Below are 25346 nucleotides of genomic sequence, written 5' to 3'. Positions count from 1 at the left end.
AGAGTGCAGAGGTGCGATCTTGGCTCACCGCAACCTCCACTGCCTCCCGGGTTCAAGCGATTCTCCTGCCTCAGCCTCCCAAGTAGCTGGGATTACAGGCACCTGCCACCACGCCCTGCTAATTTTTGTATTTTTAGTAGAGACGGGTTTCGCCATGTTGGCCAGGCTGGTCTCAAACTCCTGACTTCAGGTAATCCGTCTGCCTCAGCCTTCCAAAGTGCTGGGATTACAGGCGTCAGCCACTGCACCCGGCTTCTTTTTTCTTTTCTTATTCCCCTAGTGGCTTTTTCTTGTTTCTTCCAGGTCTGATGGGAAGTGGGTGCCCAGTGGATGTTGCTAGATAAAGGGGGAGGTTCTAATAGAGAAGAGTACTACTTTGCGTATCTTTGACTAGAGTCTCTTTCTAGAAATGCTACCCTTTTCCACTTTGTAGCCTCTCAAAGAGAAATGAAGAAAGGGCAGAGTTCTGACCTGACCTATCAGCCAGATCAACTGTGGAGTGACAGATGATAAAGCCAGGACCTTCATAAAAATGAAGCATAAAAGTGATATTTTGCTGTATTTATACTTCCTGCCATCTCAGTGTTAATACATGTTCATTATGGAAATTTTAGAAAAAGGGATACTCTTTTAAAAGAAAATAAGTAGCTCAAAATCTCAAGGTTCAGGGATAATTTTTTTTTTTTTTTTTTTCTTTTTGAGATAGAGTCTCAGTATGTTGCCCAGACTGGCTTCAAACTCCTGGGCTCTGGCATTCCTCCCACCTCGGCCTCCCAAGTAACTGGGCCTACAGGCAAGGCCACTGTGCCTTGCTTTACATGTCCTTTTTTTTTCTTTTTTCGTTTTTTTTTGTTTTTTCTGCAACCTCTGCCTCCTGAGTTCAAGCAATTCTCATGCGTCAGCCTCCCAAGTAGCTGGGATTACAGGCATGTGCCACCATACTCGGCTAATTTTTGTATTTTTAATAGAGATGGGGTGTCACCATGTTGGCCAGGCTGGGCTCGAACTCCCAATCTCAGGTGATCCGTCCACCTCAGCCTCTCAAAGTGCTGGGATTATAGACATGAGCCACCATGCCCAGCCTACATTTGCCTTGGATTCTGCACACCTGCAGCATTCATTATGGTGTAGGTCATTGTAATAGACAAGCATCAGAAGACAACCCTCTTCACTTGCCAGTGATGCTTTATGCTTTGTGGGCTTAAATCCAGAATCCTAGTGTTTGAAGGGGTCTTGAGAAAATATATAGACTCCATATACTTGTAGCGGGAAATAACCTGCAAGTTAAACATAAGATATGGCAACACAGTGTAAGCAAAAAGTATGTTTTAAGGGGAAATTATACCTCCAAAAATGCTGAATCTCTAATAAGTAAAGAAGGTTTAATGTTCTGTGTGTAGGGAGCTTAGACCAGTATGAATTTTCTGATTCTGCCTTACATTATTCCAGAGATGGAGAAGAGTAAAAACTCAATTTGTTTAAATTGGAGATTTCGTTTCACTCAGTGGTACTGAAATGGCTGACTACATTGAAAGTGTCATTTTGCCCTTTTCAGAGGTACTCAAGACAATTGACGAGGGAGATGCTGATGAGGTGACGAAGCAGAGGATTCATGATGGAAAAGAGAAGCCAGGTGCTTTATGGCACATCTATGCAGCCAAGGATGCAGAGAAAATCCGGGAGCTGCTCCGAAAGGTACGCCCCTGGGTGGGCTGTGCTCCCAGCTCACATATCAAGGGTCTGGATGCTGAGACACCCTATCTAGGGTTTCTCACGTAGAGTCCCTTGGCATTAAAGACCTGTTGGCCATACGGCCGGGCGCGGTGGCTCACGCTTGTAATCCCAGCACTTTGGGAGGCCGAGGCGGGCGGATCGCGAGGTCAGGAGATCGAGACCACGGTGAAACCCTGTCTCTACTAAAAATACAAAAAATTAGCCGGGCGTGGTGGCGGGCGCCTGTAGTCCCAGCTGCTCGGAGAGGCTGAGGCAGGAGAATGGCGTGAACCCGGGAGGCGGAGCTTGCAGTGAGCCGAGATCACGCCACTGCACTCCAGCCTGGGTGACAGAGCGAGACTCCGTCTCAAAAAAAAAAAAAACAAAAAAAGACCTGTTGGCCATGGTACCTCGGGTGGAAAAGCCCAAAGGCTTGAATCCACACCTAGAGGATGTTGACTAGAATAAAGTTTTGCCATCCCCACCCCATCTTAGGACATTGCTGCAGCAAGTTGGATTTATGCTGTTAATAATTTTTAATTTTCCCATCTTTGGATTTGATTATGGCTTCAGGTTGGAGAAGAACAAGGCCAAGAGAACCCCCCTGATCATGACCCAATTCATGACCAAAGTTGGTACCTGGACCAGACCCTCCGTAAGCGACTCTATGAGGAGTATGGCGTGCAAGGCTGGGCTATCGTGCAGTTCCTAGGTGATGCTGTTTTCATACCTGCTGGAGCCCCACACCAGGTGGGTTCCTGCTTGGGGGTTGGGCTGAACAGTTCCATGGGCTTTATTTCTGCTTTTCTTGCTAATCTACGAAGAGATTTAAGTAGCTGGATTAGACTGGTTTCTCTTATGCTGCAACTTATTTTATGCTTCTATTTTCTTCCTTGTAACATTAAGGCTCATTTAAAAAATTTTAAACAGGGCCAGGTCTGGTGGCTCACGCCTGTAATCCCAGCACTTTGGGAGGCCGAGGCGGGTGGATCACCTGAGGTTGGGAGTTCAAGACCAGCCTGAGCAACATGGTGAAACCGCATGTCTACTAAAAATACAAAATTAGCTGGGTGTGGTGGCACATGCCTATAATCCCAGCTACTCAGGAAGCTGAGGCAGGAGAATCGCTTGAACCCGGGAGGTGGAGGTTGTGGTGAGCCAAGATCGCACCATTGCACTCCAGCCTGGGCAACAAGAGCGAAACTCAGTCTCAAAAAAAAAAAATTTAAACAATGCAAGCTATTAAAGAAAAAGTGACAAGTCCTAGCTCAGCTACTTATAGCGTACTCTTCTTATCAATCCCCTTATCCTACCTTCCCAATCTAGTTTCTTTCCTCAGAGGTAGCCTACTGTTAACAGTTTGGTGTATATTTTTTCAGAACATTTTCTGTGCAAATACTAATATTTTTATGTATTTCTTTTTTCCTTTTTCTTTTTTTTTTGTTTTTTTGGTAGAGACGGGGTTTCGCCATATCGCCATATTGCCCAGGCTGGTCTTGAACTCCTGAGCTCAAGCGATCAACCTGCCTTGGCCTCCCAAAGTGCTGGGATTACAAGCATGAGCCACTGCACCTGGCCATTGCTTTTATTTATGCATTTGCACTTACAGCTTTTCTGTGTTGTTATAAAAATGGAAGTATTACACCTATTTCTCAAGGGTTTTTTTAACTATATCATGGACATTTTCCATATATTACTGAATCTCTAATGTCTGATATTTCTCCTCTGCACTTTGCCCCTCTCAGGTTCACAATCTATACAGTTGCATAAAAGTAGCAGAAGACTTTGTATCTCCAGAACATGTAAAGCACTGTTTCCGCCTGACTCAGGAATTCAGGCATCTCTCTAACACTCATACAAATCATGAGGATAAACTGCAGGTAAATAACTCCTCCCTCTACCCCACTCTGTCTTCTCATTGCATACTCACATACATTACACAGAAAGCACATTCTCCGTTCTGAGGGTATTCTCTGAAGGTCTAATTGTGGAGGAGAAATGACACAGGAAGAAGTTTGGGGATATGGAGTCCTTTTAGGAAGCATTTAATTTTAAGTTTTTCTTCTTTTTTACAAAAATTAGCAGGGCATGATGGCACACGCCTGTAGTCCCAGCTACTCAGGAAACTGAGGCAGGAGAATTGCTTAAACTGGGAGGTGGAGGTTGCAGTGAGCCAAGATCATGCCACTGCACTCCAGCCTGGGCGACGGAGCAAGACTCCCATCTCAAAAAAAAAAAAAAAAAAGTTTTTCTTCTTTTTAATAGAACGGGGTCTATGTTGCCCAGGCTGCTCTCAAACTACTGGGCTCAAGAGATCCTCTCACTTCAGCTTCACAAAGTACTGGGAATACAGGTATGAGCCACTGCTTAACCTAATCATTTCTGTTGTGACAGTCCTTATTTCTCTCCCTTTCAGAGTGATAGTATTACAAGTGTTAGTAGCTAACTAGACTGACCTCCCCAAACAGGTGGGAAAAGCACTATGGCAGTGTGTTCTAAGCATGTATCTGAGAAGAAATATTGCGCTGAAGCTACTTCTCATAGCAGATTTCTATGCAGACTCAATTTCTTAGAGCTTTGCTAGGGATTACAGTTCATGTCCCTAAGAACTGTATCCCCTTGTAGAGCAGAGCTGAACAATCAGATTAGGTTTCCTCTGCTCTTGAAATGGATTGGAATTTTAAGGGCAGAATTTCATCATTAATACACTTAGGTACTTCAGTTGCATAAAAAGAACAAAGAGGGCTGGGTGGTTGGATCACGAGGTCAGGAGATCAAGACCATCCTGGCTAACATGTTGATACCCCATCTCTACTAAAAATACAAAAAATTAGCTGGACATGGTGGCACGCGCCTATAGTCCCAGCTACTCGAGAGGCTGAGGCAGGAGAATCGCTTGAACCTGGGAGGCGGAGGTTGCAGTGAGCTGAGATCACGCCACTGCACTCCAGTCTGGGTGACAGAGCGAGACACTGTCTCAAAAAAAATAAATAAATAAGGAAGCAGAATTCTCTAGGCTTTCACTGTGGCTTCTTTTCCTCTGGCATGCCTGTGGCTCAAGTGTATCTTTCTTGGTTGTTGATAGATCAGATTGAAGAGGTTTTGGAGTACAGTGGCGTGATCTCAGCTCACTGCAAGCTCCGCCTCCTGGGTTCACGCCATTCTCTTGCCTCAGCCTCCCGAGTAGCTGGGACTACAGGCGTCCACCACCATGCCCGGCTATTTTTTTGTATTTTTAGTAGAGACGGGGTTTCACCGTGTTAGCCAGGATGGTCTTGATCGCCTGACCTCGTGATCCACCCGCCTCGACCTCCCAAAGTGCTGGGATTACAGGCGTGAGCCACTGTGCCCAGCCTGAAGAGGTTTTTCTTAATTGCTGGTAGATTCAATCACCTTCAACTCTGAGTCTGATGCGCTTTTCCTTTTTCTTTTCTTTTTTTTGAGACAGAGTCGCAGTCTGTCACCCATGCTGGAGTGCAGTGGCATGATCTTGGCTCACTGCAACCTCCGCCGTCTGGGTTCAAGCAATTCTCCTGCCTCAGCCTCTCGAGTAGCTGGGATTACAGGCACTTGCCACTGTGCCCGGCTAATTTTTGTAGTTTTTTAATAGAGACGGGGTTTCACCATCTTGGCTAGGCTAGTCTTAACTCCTGACCTCATGATCCACCCGCCTCAGCCTCCCAAAGTGCTGGGATTACAGATGTGAGCCACCGTGGCTTTTTCTTTTTTTTTTTTTTTTTTTGAGACAGAGTCTCACTCTGTTGCCCAAATGAAAGTTCAGTGGTGTGATCTTGGCTCACTGCATCCTTCATCTCCTGGATTTAAGTTATTTTCCTGCCTCAGCCTCTCACGTAGCTGGGATTGCAAGCATGCACCACCATACCCAGATAATTTTTGTATTTTTTGGTAGAGACGTGGTTTCACCATTTTGGCCAGGCTGGTCTCGAACTCCTGACCTCAGGTGATCTGCCCGCCTCTGCCTCCCAAAGCGCTGGAATTACAGGAGTGAGCCACTGCACCCAGCCAACCATAAAGTTTTTATACAAAGTATAATCAACGTTGGTGTTTGTTTGTTTGTTTGTTTATTGAGATGGAGTCCCACTCCATTGCCCAGGCTGGAGGGCAGTGGCGTGATCTTGCCTCGCTGCAACCTCTGCCTCCTGGGTTCAAGCGATTCTCCTGCCTCAGCCTCCCGAGTATCTGGGGATTACAGGCACGTGTCATCACACCGAGCTAATTTTTGTATTTTTAGTAGAGACAGGGTTTCACCATGTTGGCCAGGCTGGTCTTGAACTCCCGACCTCAGGTGATCCACCTGCCTCGGCTTCCCAAAATGCTGAGATTACAGACGTGAGTCACTGTGCCCGTCCAACATTGGTGTTTAGATAGAATGAGAATATAAGGGTAACATGTCACCTTATCCATAACACCTTTCCTGAGCTAGGGATGTTGGCTGTGTTTCTGCAGTCCCAGCCACTCAGGAGACTGAGGTGGGGGGATCACTTGAGCCCAGGAGTTTTGACCTATGATTGCCCCACTACACTCCAGCCTGGGCAACAGACTCTGTCTCTTTATTTAAAAAAACAGTCTGGGCGCGGTGGCTAATGCCTGTAATCCCAACACTTTGGGAGGCTGAGGCGGGCAGATCACAAGGTCAGGAGTTCGAGACCAGCCTGGCCAATATGGTGAAATCCCGTCTCTACTAAAAATACAAAAATTAGCCAGGCATGATGGTGGGTGCCTGTAGTCCCAGCTAATCGGGAGGCTGAGGCAGAAGAATTGCTTGAACCCAGGAGGCGGAGGTTGCAGTGAGCTGAGATTGGTGCCACTGCACTCCAGCGTGGGCAACAGTGTTAGACTCCATCTCAAAAAAAAAACAAAAAACAAAAAAAACGAAGACCTTTCCTGACTCCTGACTGCTCTGTTTAGAATAACAACTCCTGCTCCAGCACTACCAGCCCTACTTTCACTACTTTATTTTTCCTGTAGTATTTTCACCATCTGAGATATAGATACAGATATATATTTTTTTAATCTGTTACTTAACCCTACTAGAATGTAAGCTATTTAAGCTCTGTGAAGGCAGGAATTTTACTATTTTACTCACTGCTTTTCCTTAGCACAGTGTCTGACACATAGTAGGTATTCATAAATCTTTGTTGAAGCAATGCAAAAAAATTAATGGAGAATAGTAAAAGAGGGACTTGGATGCCCATGACCCAGCTTAAGAAATTATAGCACACATATATATACAGCAACTACATGTTTGAAACACCCATGTACCCTTCCCCTTTGCATTTCCCCACTTTTCCTCCCCAGAAATAACCTCAATTTTCTTGCCAGCCCTTTAAAAGAAAACTGTCTTAGGCCGGGCGCGGTGGCTCACGCCTGTAATCCCAGCACTTTAGGAGGCCGAGGCAGGCAGATCACGAGGTCAGCAGATCGAGACCATCCTGGCTAACATGGTGAAACCCCGTCTCTACTAAAAATACAAAAAATTAGCCGGGCGTGGTGGCGGGCGCCTGTAGTCCCAGCTACTCAGGAGGCTGAGGCAGGAGAATGGTGTAAACCCGGGAGGTAGAGCTTGCAGTGAGCCGAGATTGCGCCACTGCACTCCAGCCTGGGCAATAGAGCGAGACTCCGTTTCAAAAAAAAAAAAAGAAAACTGTCTTTATTCTCTTCACTTTAATATGCCTGTTCACTTTTTTCAATAACTTTTATTGTGTGTTCCAATTTCACAGGTAATATATCCAAATCAGAAAACATATAAGCACGGAGGGAAAAAATAGGCCATAATCCTGCTTTCCCCTCTTGTTTTAATGCATCCTTATTAGCTGTAGAACCTTAAGGAATCCTCTTAACCATATAAGGAAGCAAAGTTCTCCAGGTGTTCACTGTGGCCTTAGTTTCCTCAGTTTCTCCTCTGTAAATTGGGCATGATAATAATAGAACCTACCTCATAGGATTCTGGCAAGGATCAAGTGAAGGTCCACATAAAGAGCTCAGCAGCAGCGCCTGCCCAGGACATAGTAAGCACATAAATGATGGTGATCAGATAGCCTTTCACATAACTTCATTATTCTTTTTTGAGTACAGACCTTATGCCCTATGTGATTTGTAAATGACTGTGGGGATTGATAAAGGAACGCACAGTCCTTGTTGGGAGTTTCCCCACTAAACCAGTAGGCTTACAATCAAGGTAGAACGTACATTTGCATGGGGCTGCTGTGAACTGACTTTGCTGTACACCCTCTCTAGGTGAAGAACATCATTTACCATGCAGTGAAAGATGCGGTTGGCACCCTCAAGGCTCATGAATCCAAACTGGCAAGGTCCTAGGCATGGAGAAACTCCAAGCTCCCCTGTGAAGCAGGTCTTTCACTCACAACACTTAACAGGGAACGGCAGGGCTCTTTGCTGGAGCAGAGGCCCTTCACCCGGAGCCAGTGTGGTCAGTATTCCAAACTCTCCAGCCACTCTCTTCTACGCTGCCTCAACACCGAAGGTTGACACAGGAAAGTCGTACTGTTCACACACACAGTTTGAGACTCCAAGCCAAGAGTGCCACATCCCTATCCTGTGGCCTTTTGGAAATCCAAATTGCCTGAACATGGCGGGGCTTTCCTGCACATTCTCCTGATTTGAGATTCACGGGCACACCTTTCTTTTCTTTTCCTCTTGTGCCTAGTTAAGTGGGAATGTGTTTGGAGGTAGGGGAAATCACATAACTGGTACAAGTATGGGGTAATTGCTTAAACATGCCTGGTGGAAGTCTGATAGCATCTCTGCACGTGACCTCTGACTAAGCCCATCCCAGGAGACGGGGTGAAGCCATTCCCCACACTCTCCTGTGAACACTGGAGTCTTGCAAGACCCAGGGAGAACCCACTGCTTTTCCCAGGAGGCTCCAGGATTAGGAAATGTGTGTATTTAGTGAAAAATAGGTTTGTAGTGAAATAGTTACTATTTCATGAAAGTAGATATTTTTAGAATTTTTGAAATACCACAGTTGTTTTCCTGGATTATGAGGAAAGGCACATTACATTTAGTCTTCCTTTCGATATAAAACTCTTTGAAGAAATATGATTTTTAGAAATCAGCTACCCATTATAGCACAAAATCAGCCAAAGCAGAATTTTTTAAAATTGGCTTTTTTAGGATTCTTTTTCTCCCCCTCCCATCTTAGTCTTACCTTGAGGGAACAGTCATATGAGAAGGAACTTTGTCACATCTAAGCTGTGGTATGTTCCCCATGTGTGTGTACAACACTGGTGATTCCAGGAACCATTTTCACCTGTTACCAGTGTTCCCTGGGGACTCCTCTTAACGTTTCCAAATGGGAAGGACAGTTGATTTCCAACATGAGGTTTTCTGTTTTTTATCCAGTAATATTTTCAGCAAAACTTTCCAAATGAGTGGAGTCTGATTAAGGATTTATTTGAAAATGGTGGAATTCATTGGCCCATAGGTACATTGGAAAATGTATCTCTCTCCAGCTGTACTGTAGTGCCCTGCAGGCTGTTTATATGTTCACAGTTACTTTTTTTTTTTTTTTTAATAAAAGTCATTTAATGTAGAATACTTTTAATTTCACTTTCTGTATTTTAATTTTGTTGAAGGGCTGATTGGGATTTCCATGTTCTTATTAAAAATCTAACAAATCTGTTTGGAGTGGACTAAATTATTCATGTACCAACCCTTCTAAAATCAACATCAGATTGGGAGTTGGGGTGGAGGTGGGGGATTCATTTCCAGGTCTTCATGACTGTGCTACACGCAGATATTTTTCTTTGCTTGTTGAGACTGTGCCATGTTAGGAGAAAGGAAAGTGCCAGGGTGAGGTCAGGTATGGTTTGGGGAATTGGGGGTAAGGGGAAGGGGCCACATGAATTAGAGGGTAGGAAGAGAGACGTGTTTCCCCATACTTTATGCTTTGTGAATGGAGTGGGAAAGGTGGGGTCCTCCCTTCCTGTGGCAGAGTCTAGGGGGAAGGGTCATGGTGTGTGGCCTCAGCAAAGTTGGACAGTCTGTGGTGGGATTCTTAAGCAGGCGGCCTGGCTGCCCACATGAAACGTGTGGCCATAGATCCACCTTAGAGATGGTGGGAGACACTCATGTGGGATTTATCAAGCAGTAATTAAAGTGTTTCATTGTGGGGTGAGAACAGACTGCATTCCAATTAGGAGAGGCTTTCTGGAGAGGAAGTTGTAAAGAATAGCAAGAGGGGTTATCAGAGGCTGCTTCTCTGGAACGTTTTGGGAAACATCTTCCAAAGTGTTTGAACCTGGAAATATAATTTACCAGGTTAGAAATAGACCATTGTGTGGATCAGGGATACTGAGCTTGAATAAGACCATGACTCTTTGAAATACACAGTTCTGAATGTGTCCTTTCAGCCCAGATGGGCACAGGTTGATGCTGTAGTCACCCGAAGGATTACACCTCAACATAAAGGGTAGAGGAATGCAGAAGCTTTAAAATGGGACAGGAAAGGAGAGCAATAGGGCTTGGGGGTTGGTGGATGGTTGGAGGTTGGTTACTTTCCTGAAGATCAGGAGGCAGGCTAGCCTACATTCTGGATATAAATGTCTTTAGAATCAGGACATTCACTGCCACTAGTGCTTGCTGATGGGGGTGGAACTGGAGCCCCAGGACCCTCTCCCAGCCCCTCTGTTTGAAAAGAAATAAGGTTGACCCTTTGTTGTCAGTAACCACACTGAGAGCATAAAGCTCTGTTCCCCTGCAAAGCTTAGGAGCTGACAACCTAAAAAAGACCAGCAGCCCAGTGGCTCACACCTGTGATCCCAGCACTTTGGGAGGCTGAGGCCAGTGGATCGCTTGAGCTCGAGTTTGAGACCAGCCTGGGCAATATTGCAAAACCCCGTCTCGGCAAAAAAAAACAAAAAAAAGAAATTAGCTGGTGGTGTTTTGGACCTGTAGTCCCAGCTACTCGGGAGGCTGAGGCGGGAGGATCATTCAAGCCCAGGAGGTGTGCTGAGATTGTGCCACTGCACTCCAGCCTGAGCGACAGAGTGAGACCCTGTCTCAAAAAAACAAAACAGATCATCTGGTCAGGGGAGATCCTCTTTCAACGGATATGAGGAGTGGGGTGGACAGGTGCGGCTGCACCTGTGACTCGGAAGCTCAGGTGGATGTCTCCAGGGCCTGTGATGAGGAGAGTTTGCTAGTCAGCAGTTTGGGGATGTAACCTGTTTAAAGTAGGCTTCCTGGGGTCATCTTAGCAGCATGACTTGGTGGCTTTGTGACTCTCAACAGATTATTGAACCTTAAGCTTCTCATTCCCTTATCTTCAAAATGAGGGCATTTATAGCGCCTGCCTTATAGGGTGGTCAAGAGGATTCACTGGCAACGCAGTGAGGCTCTTAGCACAAGGGCTGGCACATAGCGCTTGATGTGGGCAGGGCAGGAGGTGGGCAGGGGTCGATTTCAGGATGTAACCATGGAGACCCCCACGACAACAGCCTAGGGCTTGAAACCCAAGAAAGATGAACAAGCGATTCGAGGAAGGCAGGGCACTGAGGGTCGGAGGCGCATGCCCGGCCACAGCAGGTGCGGGGGGCGGGGGGCGCGCCGCCGCCGCCGCGGCCTCCCGGCCTCCCCTTTAAGAGCCGCCACCGCCCACGGCCCGCCGCTGCGGCAGGGACCTCCCCTTTAACGGCGGCGCTGGGCGCTCCGCTGCCCCCGCGGCGGCTGCTGCAGCGGCTGCTGCTGCTACTGCGGCTCCTGCTGCCGCCGCCGCCGCCGCTCGGCCTCAGGCAGCTGCATCCTCGGCCGGGCCGGGTCCCCGCCCAGCGCTGCGCCCGGCCCCGCCATGGTGTCCTGGATCATCTCTCGCCTGGTGGTGTGAGTGCGGCGGCGGCGGGGGGTGATGCGGGCTGTGATGGAGGGCGGGGGTGTTAAAGCCCGGGTGGACTTCTCCGAAGCTTCGTGCAGCAGAGTCACCTAAAGGCGCTGCGTCCTTATTTGGGGTCTCCAGAGACATGGAGATGTGGCACCCAGGACTGGAGGGGGGAATATTAGGGGAGCATGGCCGGCCTGGCTTCCCAGGGACCTCACCCACATTCTTTATTAATAACCTCTTTTATTTCTACCGTCCTTGCTCCTGCGCCCATCCTAGAGGCTGAGCAGCACGGCGTGATTTAAAAGGGGAGGCAGGCGCGTCCCCTCCCCCACCTAGCAGGTCTGGGCTGGAGGAGGTCCTCAGACCCGGGCCCTGTCCCTCTGGGGGAGGTAACAGGGTGATGGAAGAGAGTGGAGCAAGGCAGGGCCTCATCATTCCGCAGCTCAGAGCCATCACCAGGCCCCTTGGCCTCTCCCTTCCACTCGCTGTCAGGAGACTGGGGACGAGGGCACATGCCCTTAGGCCCCCTAGGGAGGATGTCTGGGTATCGGAAAGCAGAAATGCTCAGAGGACAAAGTGTGAGAGGTAACTGGGAGAGGGGATGTGTGTGCTCAGCCTGGGATTGTGGACCCCGCTGGGGGAGGACGCTCGGTGGCCTTCATTCCAGGCTGCCAGCCACACTGTGGAGCTGTGTCTCCGGCACCTCCCCGGGCCCCAGGAGGGAACACATACCATTCCCCACGACCCCAGACTTTGTCCTTGAGGATTCTGCTCCGCACTCCACTTGCACCAGCCGGTTTGGAAGTATCCCGCCTGTCCATGTGGAAACAGGCAGCACCCACACATTGTCAAGGGGCTGAGCCTGACAGGGGCTCCTCGTGGGCCTCGGAGCTATCCCCTGCCCTAATGAGGACACTGCCCCTTGGCCTCCACCGTTGGGGACTGACACCGGCAGCCCCACCCTGCTCCCTTCCCATTCGGTACAGCCGGGCCGGCCAAGTGCTTCTGTCCTGGTTTCCTCTAGACTCCTTCTCTTCCCCCACCCACCCCAGGGGGAATGGAGGGGCCTCACGCCTCCATGTGGCCTTCATGGTGGCTGCTTCTCTCTTGCCTGGGCAAGCCCCAAAGGGCATTGGTCCTCTTCTTTCCCGGCCTGTGTCTTGTCTGCACTCTGTACTTGGATCACCAGCGGGGCCCTCCCCTGAGCCCCATCCCTGTGGTGTTTACATGGGGGAATAAGCTTCTTTGTCTCTCTGGGCCTCCTGCCCCTGTGCCCTCTGTTCCCTAGGGCCCCAGGGCCACAGTGGTACCTCTGCCTGCCAGGTAGGGTGCCCTGTTAGGTGGTGTCAAGTTCCCTCGCAGAGCCTGGCTCTGAGACAGAGAGGTGGAGGGTAAGGGCGGATGGGTGTGAATGGGCATGAGGTCAAGAAGGAAGACACCCTGTGGCAGTGACCTGACTCCCAGTCCCCATGACATATTTGTGTGTAACCAAAGATCATGGCGCAAGGGACCACATTGGACCCTCTGGCCTCTGGCCTCTGGGCCTTTCTCTGCCTCCGGGGCTAGAGAAAAACTGAACAGTGGAGCGGGGAAGGGGGCATCACCCTAGCTGGATGGGCATGTTCCATGCTGCTTTGACCTTAACCCCTGACCTGAGTTCATCAGTCCAGCGGGCAGTTCTGTCCCTCTTCCCATTACTTACCCAGGGGCTGATGCAGAGCTGGGAGGGAGAGGCCACTGCCCTTGGCTGAGGGGCCCAGTAACCATGCCTGCCTCCCTAGGCTCATCTTTGGCACCCTGTACCCAGCCTATTCTTCCTACAAGGCCGTGAAGACAAAAAACGTGAAGGAATATGTGAGTGGATGACCCTTCACCCCCTACCCAACCCACATGGCAGAGAGAGGGGAGGGCACTAGGTCCTATTACAGATGGGGGTAACTTTGCACCAACGCTGTCAGCCACTAACAAGACCCACCAGCAAAGGAGTGCCCTGGGTGTCCCGCACAGCGCCTCCAACATGGCTGGCAGGCAGAAGTGGGGTCCTGGGTGTTCTCCCCAGCCCAGGCATGTTCAACAGGCAGAGTTGGGGTCCTGAGTGTCCCTGGCCCCTCAGCCCCGTGCCCCAGCCAGTGCTTCCCTCTGTCCCTCAGGTGAAATGGATGATGTACTGGATCGTCTTTGCCTTCTTCACCACGGCCGAGACGCTCACGGACATAGTGCTCTCCTGGTGAGGTCCAGTGTCCCCTCCTGCACCTCAGGGCCCAGGGCCTCTGCATTTCTCTACCCAGCCAGCCAAACAAAAGACTGGGCCTGGGGGTGAAGCTCCTCCCATTCCTGACAATTTCGTGGGGTCCTTGATATCTCCCCTCTCATGCCTAACTTGACCTGCAGAAGAACAGACATAGTAGTGCCAGGCGAGGGGGCTCACACCTGTAATCCCAGCACTTTGGGAGGCCTAGGTGGGTGGATCATTTGAGGTCAGGAGTGAGACCAGCCTGGCCAACATGGTGAAACCCCGTCTCCACTAAAAATACAAAAAAAATTAGCTGGGCATAGTGGCGCCCCTGTAATCCCAGTTACTAGGGAGGCTGAGGCAAGATAATTGCTTGAACCCAGGAGGTGGAGGTTGCAGTGAGCCGAGATCACGCCATTGCTCTCCAGCCTGGGCAATAGAGTGAGACTCCATCTCAAAAAAAAAAAAAAGGAGTAAGAACAAACATAATCCCCATGTTTCTTTCTGGTGGCAGCCAGAGCACCTCAGTGGAATCCAGGAAACCTGCTTCTGCCATGCTGCCTGTGACCTTAGGCAGGTCACAGCTCTCAAGGCCTCAGTTTCCTTATTTGTAAAATAGGCATATGATTCACTCCTATAAATGCTGGATACTTGCATTTCCAAGGCATTTTCCAGGCTGTACTAGACTACGCATTTATGAGCACTTTGAGGACAGGGAATATGTCTTAATCATCTGTATATTCACAGCAGGAACTCAAAAATGTTTACTGAATGATCAGATACCTCTGGGAAGAGGGGACTAATAACAGTTCATCGGAACTCAAGAAGAGAATTTTACCAAGGGGGAGAGGACAAGAGATCATTACATTTATAGATAAGACCCTTGCATTTGAGAAAAATAGTTTTAGGAGAGGAAAGAGATGGAGAGATTGGGTTAAAAATTGAGGGTGAAGGCCGGGCATGGTTGCTCACGCCTGTAATCTCAGCACTTTGGGAGGCTGAGGCAGGCAGATCACGAGGTCAGGAGATTGAGACCATCCTGGCCAACATGGTGAAACCCTGTCTCTACTAAAAATACAAAAATTAGCTAGGCATGGCGGGGTGCGGTGGCTCACACCTGTAATCCCAGCACTTTGGGAGGCCGAGGTGGGTGGATCACAAGGTCAGGAGATCGAGACCATCCTGGCCAACACGGTGAAACCCCGTCTCTACTAAAAAACAAAATACAAAAAATTAGCCAGGCGTGGTGGCAGGCACCTGTAGTCCCAGCTACTCGGGAGGCCGAGGCAGAATGGCGTGAACCCAGGAGGCGGAGCTTGCAGTGAGTCGAGATCGAGCCACTGCACTCCAGTCTGGGCAACAGGGTGAGACTCCGTCTCAAAAAAAAAAAAAAAAAAAAAAAAATTAGCTAGGTATTGTGGCACCTGCTTGTAATCCCAGCTACTTGGGAGGCTGAGACAGGAGAATCGCTTGAACCCAGGAGGCAGAGGTTGCAGTGAGCCGAGATCATGCCACTGCACTCCAGCCTGGTGACAGAGCAAGACTCAGTCTCAAAAGAAAAAAAAAATTTTGAGGGTAAAGGCCGGGCACGGTCGCTCCTGCTTGTAATCCTGGCACTTTGGGAAGCCAAGGCAGGAGGATCACTTGAGCCTAGGAGTTTGAGATCAGCCTGGGCACCATAGCAAGACCCGCCTGTTAAAAAAAAAAATTGGCCGGGTGCGGTGGCTCATGCCCATAATCACAGCACTTTGGGAAGCCGAGGGATGCAGATCACCTGAGGTCAAGAGTTTGAGACCAGCCTGACCAACATGGTGAAACCCCGTCGCTACTAAAAATACAAAATTAGCCGGGCGTGGTGGCGCATACCTGTAATCCCAGCTACTCAGGAGGCTGAGGCAGAAGAATTGCTTGAACCCAGGAGGCGGAGGTTGCAGTGAGCCAAGATTGCGCCATTGCACTCCAGCCTGGGCAACAAGAACGAGACTCTGTCTCAAAAGAAAAAAAAATGTTGAGAGTAGGGCAAGGGTAGTGAGGTGAAAAACAAAATTGAGGGTAGTGAATATAGATGCCTTTTTTTTCTTTTTCTGAGATAGAATCTCACTCTGTCATTCAGGTTGGAGTGCAGTGGTGTGATCTCAGCTCACTGCAGCCTTGACCTCCTGGGCTCAAGTGATCCTCCCACTTCAACCTCCTGAGTAGCTGGGACCACAGGCACACGCCACCACCCCTGGCTTATTTTTTATTTTTTGTAGAGATGGGGTTTTGCTGTGTTGCCAGGCTGGTCTTGAACTCCTGGGCTCAGGTGATCCTCCCACCTTGGCTCCCAAAGTGCTAAGAGATTACAGGCCACTGTGCCAGGCCTATACGTGTGTCTTGACACAGCAAAAGAGAGAGCTTTGATGAGGGCTTTGTGAGGACATAGGTGACCTGAAGGAGTTTGTGACCAGAGGAGAAGGCGCTATGGGGACTGAAGGGCAATCCTGAAAAGTGAGGGGCGGGTCACGGCAGGGCAGGAGGGTCCGGAGCAAGCTAGAGAAGTCCCAGGCCTCTCGATGATAGGGAGGGCAGGAAGGGAAGGGGTGAAGACCCAGGTGTGGGCCTGCACAGTCGAGAGTTTCCCTTGGTGTTGACCCTAGGGCAGAGGAAGGGGGTTTTCTCTAGGAGTGAGAGGGCTGGGGCTTGGGGAGAGGATGAGGCAAGGAGAGTCGCTGCTGGGGGAAATTCCTTCTAGTGTCACTGCTTACCTTCCTGTCTGGAGCCTCAGCTGAGCCCTCCAGACCCTTTTGGATTACAAAGGAGCAGTCCCATGAGCCCCATGGGGACCCCAGCGCACTAAGAGTGAGGGGCTGTGCAGGGTCACACACGGGGCTGGTGCTGCTGGACACAGGGTACCTCCCAACTCCCTGCCCTGTACTCTGCGCTTGCCCCTGTCCCAACAGGTTCCCCTTCTACTTTGAACTGAAGATCGCCTTCGTGATATGGCTGCTGTCCCCTTACACCAAGGGCTCCAGCGTGCTCTACCGCAAGTTCGTGCACCCAACGCTGTCCAACAAGGAGAAGGTTTGCCCCCACTCTCAGCTCACCTCCCAGCCTGCCTCCAGCCAAGGCAGTCCAGAGCCTGCAGCCTCATACAGACTGGCCCTCCCTGTGGGGCCCAGAGCCCAAAGTGACCTGTCAGGGCTGCCGTGGCCTCCTGGAACAGGCAGGGGCCTCTGTCCAGGGGTGAACAAGGGTAGGGCAGGACCTCTCCTCTTCTCCCTTCCCCTCCAATCCCATAGGAGATCGACGAGTACATCACGCAGGCCCGAGACAAGAGCTATGAGACCATGATGAGGGTGGGCAAGAGGGGCCTGAACCTTGCCGCCAACGCTGCAGTCACAGCTGCCGCCAAGGTGAGATGGGGGCAGGCTTGGACTCCCAGGGCCCCTGTCTTGTACAAAGGGCCCTGGCCAGGCCCCTCTGCATCCACCCTGTACTCGGGGCTATAGAGACTCTGGGCTCATGCAGCTGGAGGCTCCAGTCCAGGCTCTACCGATATCTGGCCGAGTCACTTTCATTGTCCAGCCATTTCCCCATCTATCCAGAGGCAAAGTGTGGCCCTGCCCCAGCCCTCAGCTCTGTCTGTGTGGAACTGAGTGTGGGGAGGGCACCGAGCCTGGGGCTGCTGCCAGCACCATGGTGACCGCTATCTCCACCCCGCCCCTTCCCCCCGGCTCTCCCGGTGCGTGGTGGTGACCCTAGGGCCAGGGGGTGCTGTCAGAGAAGCTCCGCAGCTTCAGCATGCAGGACCTGACCCTGATCCGGGACGAGGACGCACTGCCCCTGCAGAGGCCTGACAGCCGCCTCCGACCCGGCCCTGGCAGCCTCCTGGACACCATCGAGGACTTAGGTACAGGCAGGGCCCGGGGTTGGGGTGGGGCCCCAAGGGCAAGGAGCCCAGATGGGAAAGATTCCCCCACCTCCTTTTCTCCCTGCACCCAGGAGATGACCCTGCCCTGAGTCTAAGGTCCAGCACAAACCTGGCAGATTCCCGGACAGAGGCCTCTGAGGATGACATGGGAGACAAAGCTCCCAAGAGGGCCAAACCCATCAAAAAAGCGCCCAAAGCTGAGGTGAGGGCATTGGCCAGAGCTTGGGGAAACAGGCAGGGGGTGGTGGCTCCAGGCTGAGCCCCATCTTCCTCCTTCTTTCCACAGCCACTGGCTTCCAAGACACTGAAGACCCGGCCCAAGAAGAAGACCTCTGGCGGGGGCGACTCAGCTTGAGCCCCTCCACCCCCGCAGGCTGCAGAGCAAGGATGAAGCCTCAGGAGGGGCCTCAGACCCAGCTCCCGCTCCACACTGTGCCAGTAGCCTAGGTGTCTCAGGCCCCTGGGCCCCTCAGATGGCCATTTCCGGTGCCTGCCCAGTGGCCACTCTTCTAGAGGGGGCTTGGAAAAGAGGAAGGAGGCCCAGCTGTGGGGGTTGAGGGTAGAGGGTGGACCAGAGGCTGAGGACTGAGCCACCCAAGGAGGTGGGGACTGCTCGGCCTTCACCGCTGTTCCGATGCAGCCCCGCCCTGCCCCGCCCACCCAGTGCCTTGCTGAAGCCCATAGCCATCTGCTTCTCAGAGGTCCTTTCGTGTCTCCACTGCTCGCCTTGGTTTGGGAGCTGGAAGGGGGAAGTCCTAGCCCAGATGGACCAAGGACGGGCCTGAAGGCACATGGGGGAAAGGGAGCACACGGGGAGGACGTCGGGGACCCTGGGTGGGGCCTCCAGGTGCAGCTGTGGATGGAAGACAGGGGTTGGCGTGTGCTTCAGCGACCAGGATGGCCAGGTCAGAGCTGCAGCTGGGGGCTCTTTTCCTGGTCATTGGGTGGGGCTGAGTGCCACATGTTCCCACATTAAAAAGCGGGGGGGTCCAGGGCTGTGTGAGTGTGTCTTTCTGGGTCTAGGGCTCAGGGGAGTTTGGGTCAAGGACTGTCCCTCCAGCAGTCACCTCCTCCCACCCTGAGCCCCACAGTCATCTGGCCCTTTCCCTGCTCAACCCTCCCTCCTAGGCTGTGAGCCTCAGAGGACCCAGCCCATGAGAGAACGGGGATCTGGGAGGCCCCTCACCTGCTCCTATGACCTTGCTCCCTTTCAGGTCACCCCATTGCCACCGTGCCCCTGGGCTGGACTCCCGTGCTCCTCAGGGCCCACCCCTGCTCTGGTACAAGCCCCTGCTGAGTGAGCCCCTCTCCTCTGCCCCTGGGGTCCATCCTCTCTTGCCCAGGGTCCCCATCCTGTATCAAGCAGACTGGGCCCTAAGACCCCTGGCAGAACCCAGCCTCCGCTCACACCCACCCCAGCTTCTGCCATGGCTTCAGTCAGGGCCAGGAGGAACACGTAAAGGAGAAAGAGAAATGCAGGAGCCGCGGGGCTCCCGGTTCCTTGGGAAGAGGGTGCCCATTGGACCTTTGGCACTGGATGAGCCAATAAACCAAACTCTGGCACCTCATTTTATTTGGCCTCTGTGCTTTGTTCTTGCCACACCAGCTGACAGGTGGGAAGGACCTCAAGTGAGAAGCAGGGTTCAGCTAAGGGAGTGGGGAGGCCAGCCTGTGACCCACAGGAGCTCTGGTCCCCAGCTAAGAGATGGGCTTGAGGGGGCTCAGTCTGGGAAAATGGTTTTGGGACTCAAGATAAAACCAGAGGCCTGGGCTGGGCGCAGTGGCTCATGCCTGTAATCCCAGCACTTTGGGAGGCCGAGGCGGGCAGATCACAAGGTCAGGAGATCAAGACCATCCTGGCCAACATGGTGAAACCCCATCTCTACTAAAATACAAAAAAACAAAAAATTAGCCAGGCATTGTGGTATGCGCCTGTAGTCCCAGCTACTTGGGAGGCTGAGGCAGGGGAATCACTTGAACGTGGGAGGCAGAGATTGCAGTGAGCCAAGATCGTGCCACTGCACTCCAGCCTGGCGACAGAACAAGACTCCACCTCAAACAAAACGAAACAAAAAACAAACAAACAAAAACCACAGAGGCTTAGCTGGGTGTGGTGGCTCACACCTGTAATCCCAGCACTTTGGGAGGCAGAGGCAGGAGGATCCTTGAACCCAGGATTTTGAGACCAGCTTGGGCAACATGGGAAAATCACATCTGTATTTTTTTTTTGTGGGGGGACACTGAGTCTCTATTGCCAAGGCTGGAGTGCAGTGGTGCAATCTCAGCTCACTGCAACCTCTGCCTCCCGGGTTCAAATGATTCTTATGCCTCAGCCTCCCAAGTAGCTGGAATTACAGGCATGCGCCACCATGCCCAGCTAATTTTTGTATTTTTAGTAGAGACTGGGTTTCACTATGTTGGCCAGGCTGGTCTCAAACTCCTGACCTCAAGTGATCTGCCTGCCTTGGCCTCCCAAAGTGCTGGGATTACAGGTGTGAGACACCGCGCCCGGCCACGTCTCTATTTAAAAAATAATAATGATTAATAAAAACCAGAGGCCTAAGAAGGGCCAGGGACTGGCCCCAACCCCAAGGACTGTCTTTTCCCTCAGAATCTTACCCCAAGTCTTCAGTGGACCTTCTGGTATCCAACAGAAAGTGCTAGGTGTAGGCTCTGGGGGACAAAGAGCCCAGTGAGGCCCCCAGGGGACAGAGGATAGGATATGGAGCTGTGGGGCAGGCCTCGGGGACTGTACCTAGAAAGGCCAAAAATGCCAAAGGGGGTTGAGCCAGAGACGTTGAGCGAAGAAGCAGCGAGGGGGAAGCCAGGACAAGGGCTTGTGGAGAAACCAGCCCTGGGGACAGAGAGGGAACCAAGGGCTGAGACAAAGAGGCACAGCCTGTGTGGCACCAGGAAAGGCAGGGGTCCAGCCCTGACTACTGGGCTAGGTTGGAGGAAAGGAGGAGAAGGGAGCTGCAGGGCAGGGGGTCTGAGCCCTGGGACGCAGAGCCAGAGCTCCAGGGGCCAAGAAGCACAACTGACTGGGAATGAGCCCCCGGGAAGCCGGAACCCAGGGGGAAGGAAAGGCTGGCAGAGGAGCAGAGGCAGGTACGGAGGAGAGACTGACAAAGGAAAAGAGCCGTGAGGGAGGAAAAAGGGATCAGAGAAATAGCTCAGCCTGTGGAAGGAAAATGAAGGAAGCAGGCCATGGGGTGGGTAGGGGGTATGAGTAGGACCCAGACCCAGGCTCTGGACCCCAAGTTCGGCAAAGTGCCCTTACACTAGGCTTTCCTCCTCCTTCCCTGGCATCACAGGGCATGTGCACCTTCCACACTTGAGCCAAGCTAGCCAAGAGCCCCCTGAAATGAGGTCACAGTGGGAGATGTGAGGTGTCCCTTTTGTTTTTCCTTGGAATCCTCCAGTCAACCAGCCCTCTGAGGGGCATCACCTTCACCATCAACCTCTGAGCAATTTTGGCCCATTTTTCCATCAGAAAGGAGAGGAAGCTACCACGGTAAAATTTAGGGGAGGGATTCATTCTAGAAAGATCCCCAGAGAGTAAGATGCTGCAGTCCCACGCTAACAGCTACCATATGCCCAGGAAACCAGGTTAGGCGCTCTTTAACCTAAATCTTATTTGCTGCATAACACACACACACACACACACACACACACACACACACGCTGGCTCACACTCAGGAGCATTCTCACATCCACAGTGACTGGTGGCTAGGCAGGTCACCTCCAGATTCTGCATTGTCAAGCTCTCCATGCACATCAGGGGTTTCCTGTGTCCACAGGAACATGCTCAGATTTCCAAGCTCATTGGTTTGTTGCTATGGAAACATTCAGGCTTCTAGAACTCTGGGCACAAGGCCTGCCCCCTGTGGTGCAGAGGAGAGGAGAGATGGAGGGTGACAAGAAGAATGGGTGGAAAGGCTCCTGGGAAAGAGGCTGGCTGGTGGCACACATCTGGGCCTAGGTGACCCCTTGCTGTCCCCTCATTCCCTGGGACAATCTCCCCTCTCCCCTCTGCCTCCTTAGATCTCTCCAAGCCAGGGTAGTGGGAAAGAGATGTCAGAAATAGCCAGCGCTATGTGGAGGGTGCTCGATCACTGCCTGGGTCTCCAGGAGCCTTTGAGAGGTATTAGCTTTGGGTAGGGACTGGGGCAGGCTAGTGCTGGGTCCCATGCCCAGGCCTCTTTGGGATCGCTGGGCAGCCCCCCAGGCCTGAGGTACCTGACTATAACAGCCTCAGGTCTCTAGCTTCTTCAGCTGGCTCCCCCTCCCTTTCTTGTGGGTGCCCTACACCCAGAGAACCTGCTTAAAATGGGATTTCCAGGCTGTGACGTCAGAGGAAAGCCAGCAGCTCCATCCAGCCTCTGCCAGCTCTCCCTTGATCGGCAGAGCTGAGCCCAGCTTTGCTTGGCCTGGAGGGAGGCAGGGCGGGCACAGGAGGGAGGGGCCTTGGGGGCTCTGAGCCATGGTCCCCATATCTGTGGCATCCAGAAAGGGAGAGGCTGTTTGCAGGCCCAAAGCCCCTCCTGGCTCCCCCACTATCTTCAATTTCCGCCAGTACACGATCACCCCCCTCCCACATCCCCCCAGTTTCTCCATCTCTGAGCTGGGTCAGGTCTGTCTGGAGGAGGAGGGCATCTCCTGTCCTTACCGGCCAGCGGCTTTTGCGTGTGTCCTGCCTAAAACTGTGCCATATCCAGGCTGGAGGCGGCGAGGGGTGGGAGGGATGCCTGCGAGGATGGAAAAGCCCACTAGGTGGCGCAGCCGCCTCCCTATGTGGGATTCCCCGGCCCCGCGGACAATCCTCTCCCGCCGCCAGTAGGCTCCAGGTTTGGTGAGCAGAATGCCTCGTCCTCAGCTCCCTGGAGTTGGAGGTTCATGAAGAAAGCATCCTTGTGGGTGAACAGGACAGCTGTGGATTCTGCAGCAGTCTCCCCCTAAGCCCAGTCTGTGTGCACACCTATTGCCCCAGGAGATGCTCAGACCTAGAAGAAGACCCCCACTTGCAGTGAGATTCCGGCACCCTCCCCCGAACAGAGAAATTGCCAAGCTCACCATGGGATGATTTTTTTTTTTTTTTTTTTTTTGAGACAGAGTCTCGGAGCTCTGTCGCCCAGGCTGGAGTGCAGTGGCGCGATCTCGGCTCACTACAACCTCCGCCTCCCAGTTCAAAAGATTCTCCTGCCTCAGTCTCCCAAGTAGCTGGGATTACAGGCACAGGCCACCATGCCTGGCTAATTTTTTGCATTTTTTCCTTTTTTTTTTTTTTTTTTTTTTGAGATGGAGTCTCGCTCTGTGGCCCAGGCTGGAGTGCAGTGGCGCGATCTCGGCTTGCTGCAAGCTCCGCCTCCCAGGTTCACGCCATTCTCCTGCCATTCTCCGGAGTAGCTGGGACTACAGGCACCCGCCACAACGCCCGGAGAATTTTTTGTATTTTTAGTGAAGACGGGGTTTCACCGTGTTATCCAGGATGGTCTCGATCTCCTGACCTCGTGATCCGCCCGTCTCGGCCTCCCAAAGTGCTGGGATTACAGGCGTGAGCCACCGCGCCCGGCCTTTTTTGCCTTTTTAATAGAGATGGGGTTTTGCCATGTTGGCCAGGCTGGTCTCGAACTCCTGGCCTCAAGTGATCCGCCCACCTCCCAGAGTGCTGGGATTAAAGGTGTGAGCCACCGCACCTGGCCCCAACCTGGGCTTCTGAAATGGCATCTAGAGAGGCTGCTGGAGCTGATTTCAGGGTGGAGGGGAGAGGGACCCCTGAGGCAGCAAGGGATGGGGAACCGGGGCAGGGAGGTAGGAAGGAGAAGTTGGGTCCAGAGGCAGGGAAGCCCATATAGCTGCGGCATTCCCTGGATATGGTCTCCCTGATGGCCACAATGGCAGTCCCAGGCCTGCTCCAGGTGCCCCCTGCCCCTTCCTGTATTTTCATCTGGGGCACTGTGGAGTTGAAAAAGACAAAGTCAGGCCAGGCATGGCGTGGTGGCGGACGCCTGTAATCCCAGCTACTCAGAGGCTGAGGCAGGAGAATCGCTTGAACCCGGGAGGTGGAGGTTGCAGTGAGCTGAGATTGTGCCATTACACTCCAGCCCGGGCAACGGTGTGAGACTCCATCTCAAAAAAAAAAAAAAAAAAAAAAAAAAAAAAAAAGAAAAAGACAAAGTCCCTAGTCTCCACATCCTGGAATCCCATAGTATTCTTGCAGGGGCTGGGGGTGAGGCTCCTCAATGACCTACCTTTCCCTGACCTTTTTCCCAAGTTGACCCCACTAGCCCTGCATCCCCTATGAATTACCCTCTCCTTTTGTCCCAGCCAGAAAAGTGATCAATAAATAATGCTGCTTGAAATATTAATGGTGAGTTTTACACCAGCATCCCTTAACTGTCTGTGCCTGTCGTTTCCCTGACAGGGAAATGCATGGTCCTCCAGACAGCTCATTCCTGTCTTGGCCAACAGAGGGTCTTTCTTTGCCAAGACTTCACCCCATTCCCATCTCAGCCAGAATCATGATTCAGTCCCATCAACTAAGAAAAGGAAGGATCCCCCAGAGATCAACTCAGCACCTCCAACCCAGGAAGGGTGGAGTAAGCTAAGCCAGGGAGAAGCCTTCCTGATATCTCGATTTCCCACAATGTGATTGAGATCCCATTTCCTCTGTTCCATGTCCATCCTGGGCCTGCCAGGCCCAGCTTTCTGGGTGGCCAACTCAGAATAAGACTGCAGCCTCCCTGCCCGCTCCTGGATTATTTGGAGTCTGAGCAGAGGACATTCATGTGCTCCTAGACTCCTCGAGCCCAGGTCACTCTCACCTGGTTTTGTTCTCCTGGAAGAAGGGGAGGAGTGGGAAGGACAAGGAGGTGGAGAGGAGGAGCATTGAAACTCTGGAGCCCAACTTACCCAGTACCAGCTCCCTGCTCTGCAGAAGCCATGACCACTCAAATCTATTTTTTTTTTTTTTTTTTTTGAGACAGAGTCTTGCTCTGTCACCCAGGCTGGAGTGCAATGGCATGATCTCAGCTCACTGCAACCTCCACCTCCTGAGTTCAAGAGATTCTCCTGCCTCAGCCTTCCAAGTAGCTGGAACTACAGGTGCGTGCCACCATGCCTGGCTAATTTTTGTATTTTTAGTAGAGTCAGGGTTTCACCATGTTGGCCAGGCTGGTCTCAATCTCCTGACCTCAAATGATCTGCCTGCCTCGGCCTCCCAAAGTGCTGGGATTACAGACATGAGCCACCGTGCCTGGCCTCAAATCTTTTTTTTTTTTTTTTTTCCTGGAGACACAGGGTCTTTCTCGCTTCATTGCCCACAATAGAGTGCAATGGCACAATCACGGCTTAACCTCCTGGGTTCAAGCAGTCCTCCCACTTTAGCCCCCCAAGTATCTGGGACCACAGGCGCACACAACCACGCCTGGCCAGTTTTTTTCTTTTTTTTTTTTTTTTTTGAGAGAAGATGGCCTTTATTGCAGCACGAACCAAGTGAGAAGGACTGCATGTCAACAGCTCTTCAGGAGCCACCAAAGGTGATGGGCCCGCCCTGCCCCTGCGACAGGCCCCCCAGGGGCTAGAGCACAGCTCCCCCCAGGAAGGGCGAGGTGTGCTTGTAAACAGGG

The 25346-nt window shown here is 51.8% G+C and overlaps 2 protein-coding genes across 8 annotated transcripts in view; both read left to right on the top strand.

Annotated features, from left to right (window-relative positions):
- The window catches only part of KDM3B (lysine demethylase 3B), an 80768-nt gene extending 71388 nt beyond the window's left edge, over nucleotides 1-9380 (top strand). For all 5 annotated transcript variants that reach the window (XM_030828605.1, XM_030828606.1, XM_030828615.1 and 2 more), the window contains 4 exons: nucleotides 1556-1695; nucleotides 2287-2463; nucleotides 3459-3593; nucleotides 7972-9380. In XM_030828605.1, the coding sequence (XP_030684465.1) occupies nucleotides 1556-1695; nucleotides 2287-2463; nucleotides 3459-3593; nucleotides 7972-8052 (533 nt within the window). In that variant the 3' untranslated portion in view covers nucleotides 8053-9380. The remainder of the gene's footprint in view (nucleotides 1-1555; nucleotides 1696-2286; nucleotides 2464-3458; nucleotides 3594-7971) is intronic.
- A 1962-nt stretch (nucleotides 9381-11342) lies between these two features.
- REEP2 (receptor accessory protein 2) lies at nucleotides 11343-19286 on the top strand. 3 transcript variants are annotated; one of them, XM_012505125.2, is made up of 8 exons: nucleotides 11343-11577; nucleotides 13357-13429; nucleotides 13726-13802; nucleotides 16748-16868; nucleotides 17087-17200; nucleotides 17556-17697; nucleotides 17790-17920; nucleotides 18005-19286. In XM_012505125.2, exons 1-8 carry the CDS (start codon nucleotides 11546-11548, stop codon nucleotides 18071-18073), a joined length of 759 nt encoding a protein of 252 aa, XP_012360579.1. In that variant the 5' UTR covers nucleotides 11343-11545; the 3' UTR covers nucleotides 18074-19286. The 3 variants fall into 3 exon arrangements, with proteins under 3 accessions (XP_012360579.1, XP_003266486.1, XP_030684464.1); XM_003266438.4 differs by having other exon boundaries at nucleotides 17550-17697; XM_030828604.1 differs by lacking the exon at nucleotides 11343-11577 and adding an exon at nucleotides 11657-12160 and having other exon boundaries at nucleotides 18005-19224.
- The last annotated feature ends 6060 nt before the right edge of the window (nucleotides 19287-25346 follow it).

Source organism: Nomascus leucogenys, chromosome 2, assembly GCF_006542625.1.
Source record: "Nomascus leucogenys isolate Asia chromosome 2, Asia_NLE_v1, whole genome shotgun sequence".
Classification (NCBI taxonomy): Eukaryota; Metazoa; Chordata; class Mammalia; order Primates; family Hylobatidae; genus Nomascus; species Nomascus leucogenys.
This window is presented reverse-complemented; position numbering and strand designations above follow the sequence as displayed.

Bases quoted from the DNA above. Each gene is read 5' to 3' on its own strand.
- REEP2 (XM_030828604.1), top strand. From the start codon at position 11,976: ATGGAAGAGAGTGGAGCAAGGCAGGGCCTCATCATTCCGCAGCTCAGA. The intron at 16,869-17,086 runs GTTTGCCCCCAC...CCAATCCCATAG, and splicing joins CGCTGTCCAACAAGGAGAAG to GAGATCGACGAGTACATCAC. The intron at 17,698-17,789 runs GTACAGGCAGGG...CCCTGCACCCAG, and splicing joins GGACACCATCGAGGACTTAG to GAGATGACCCTGCCCTGAGT.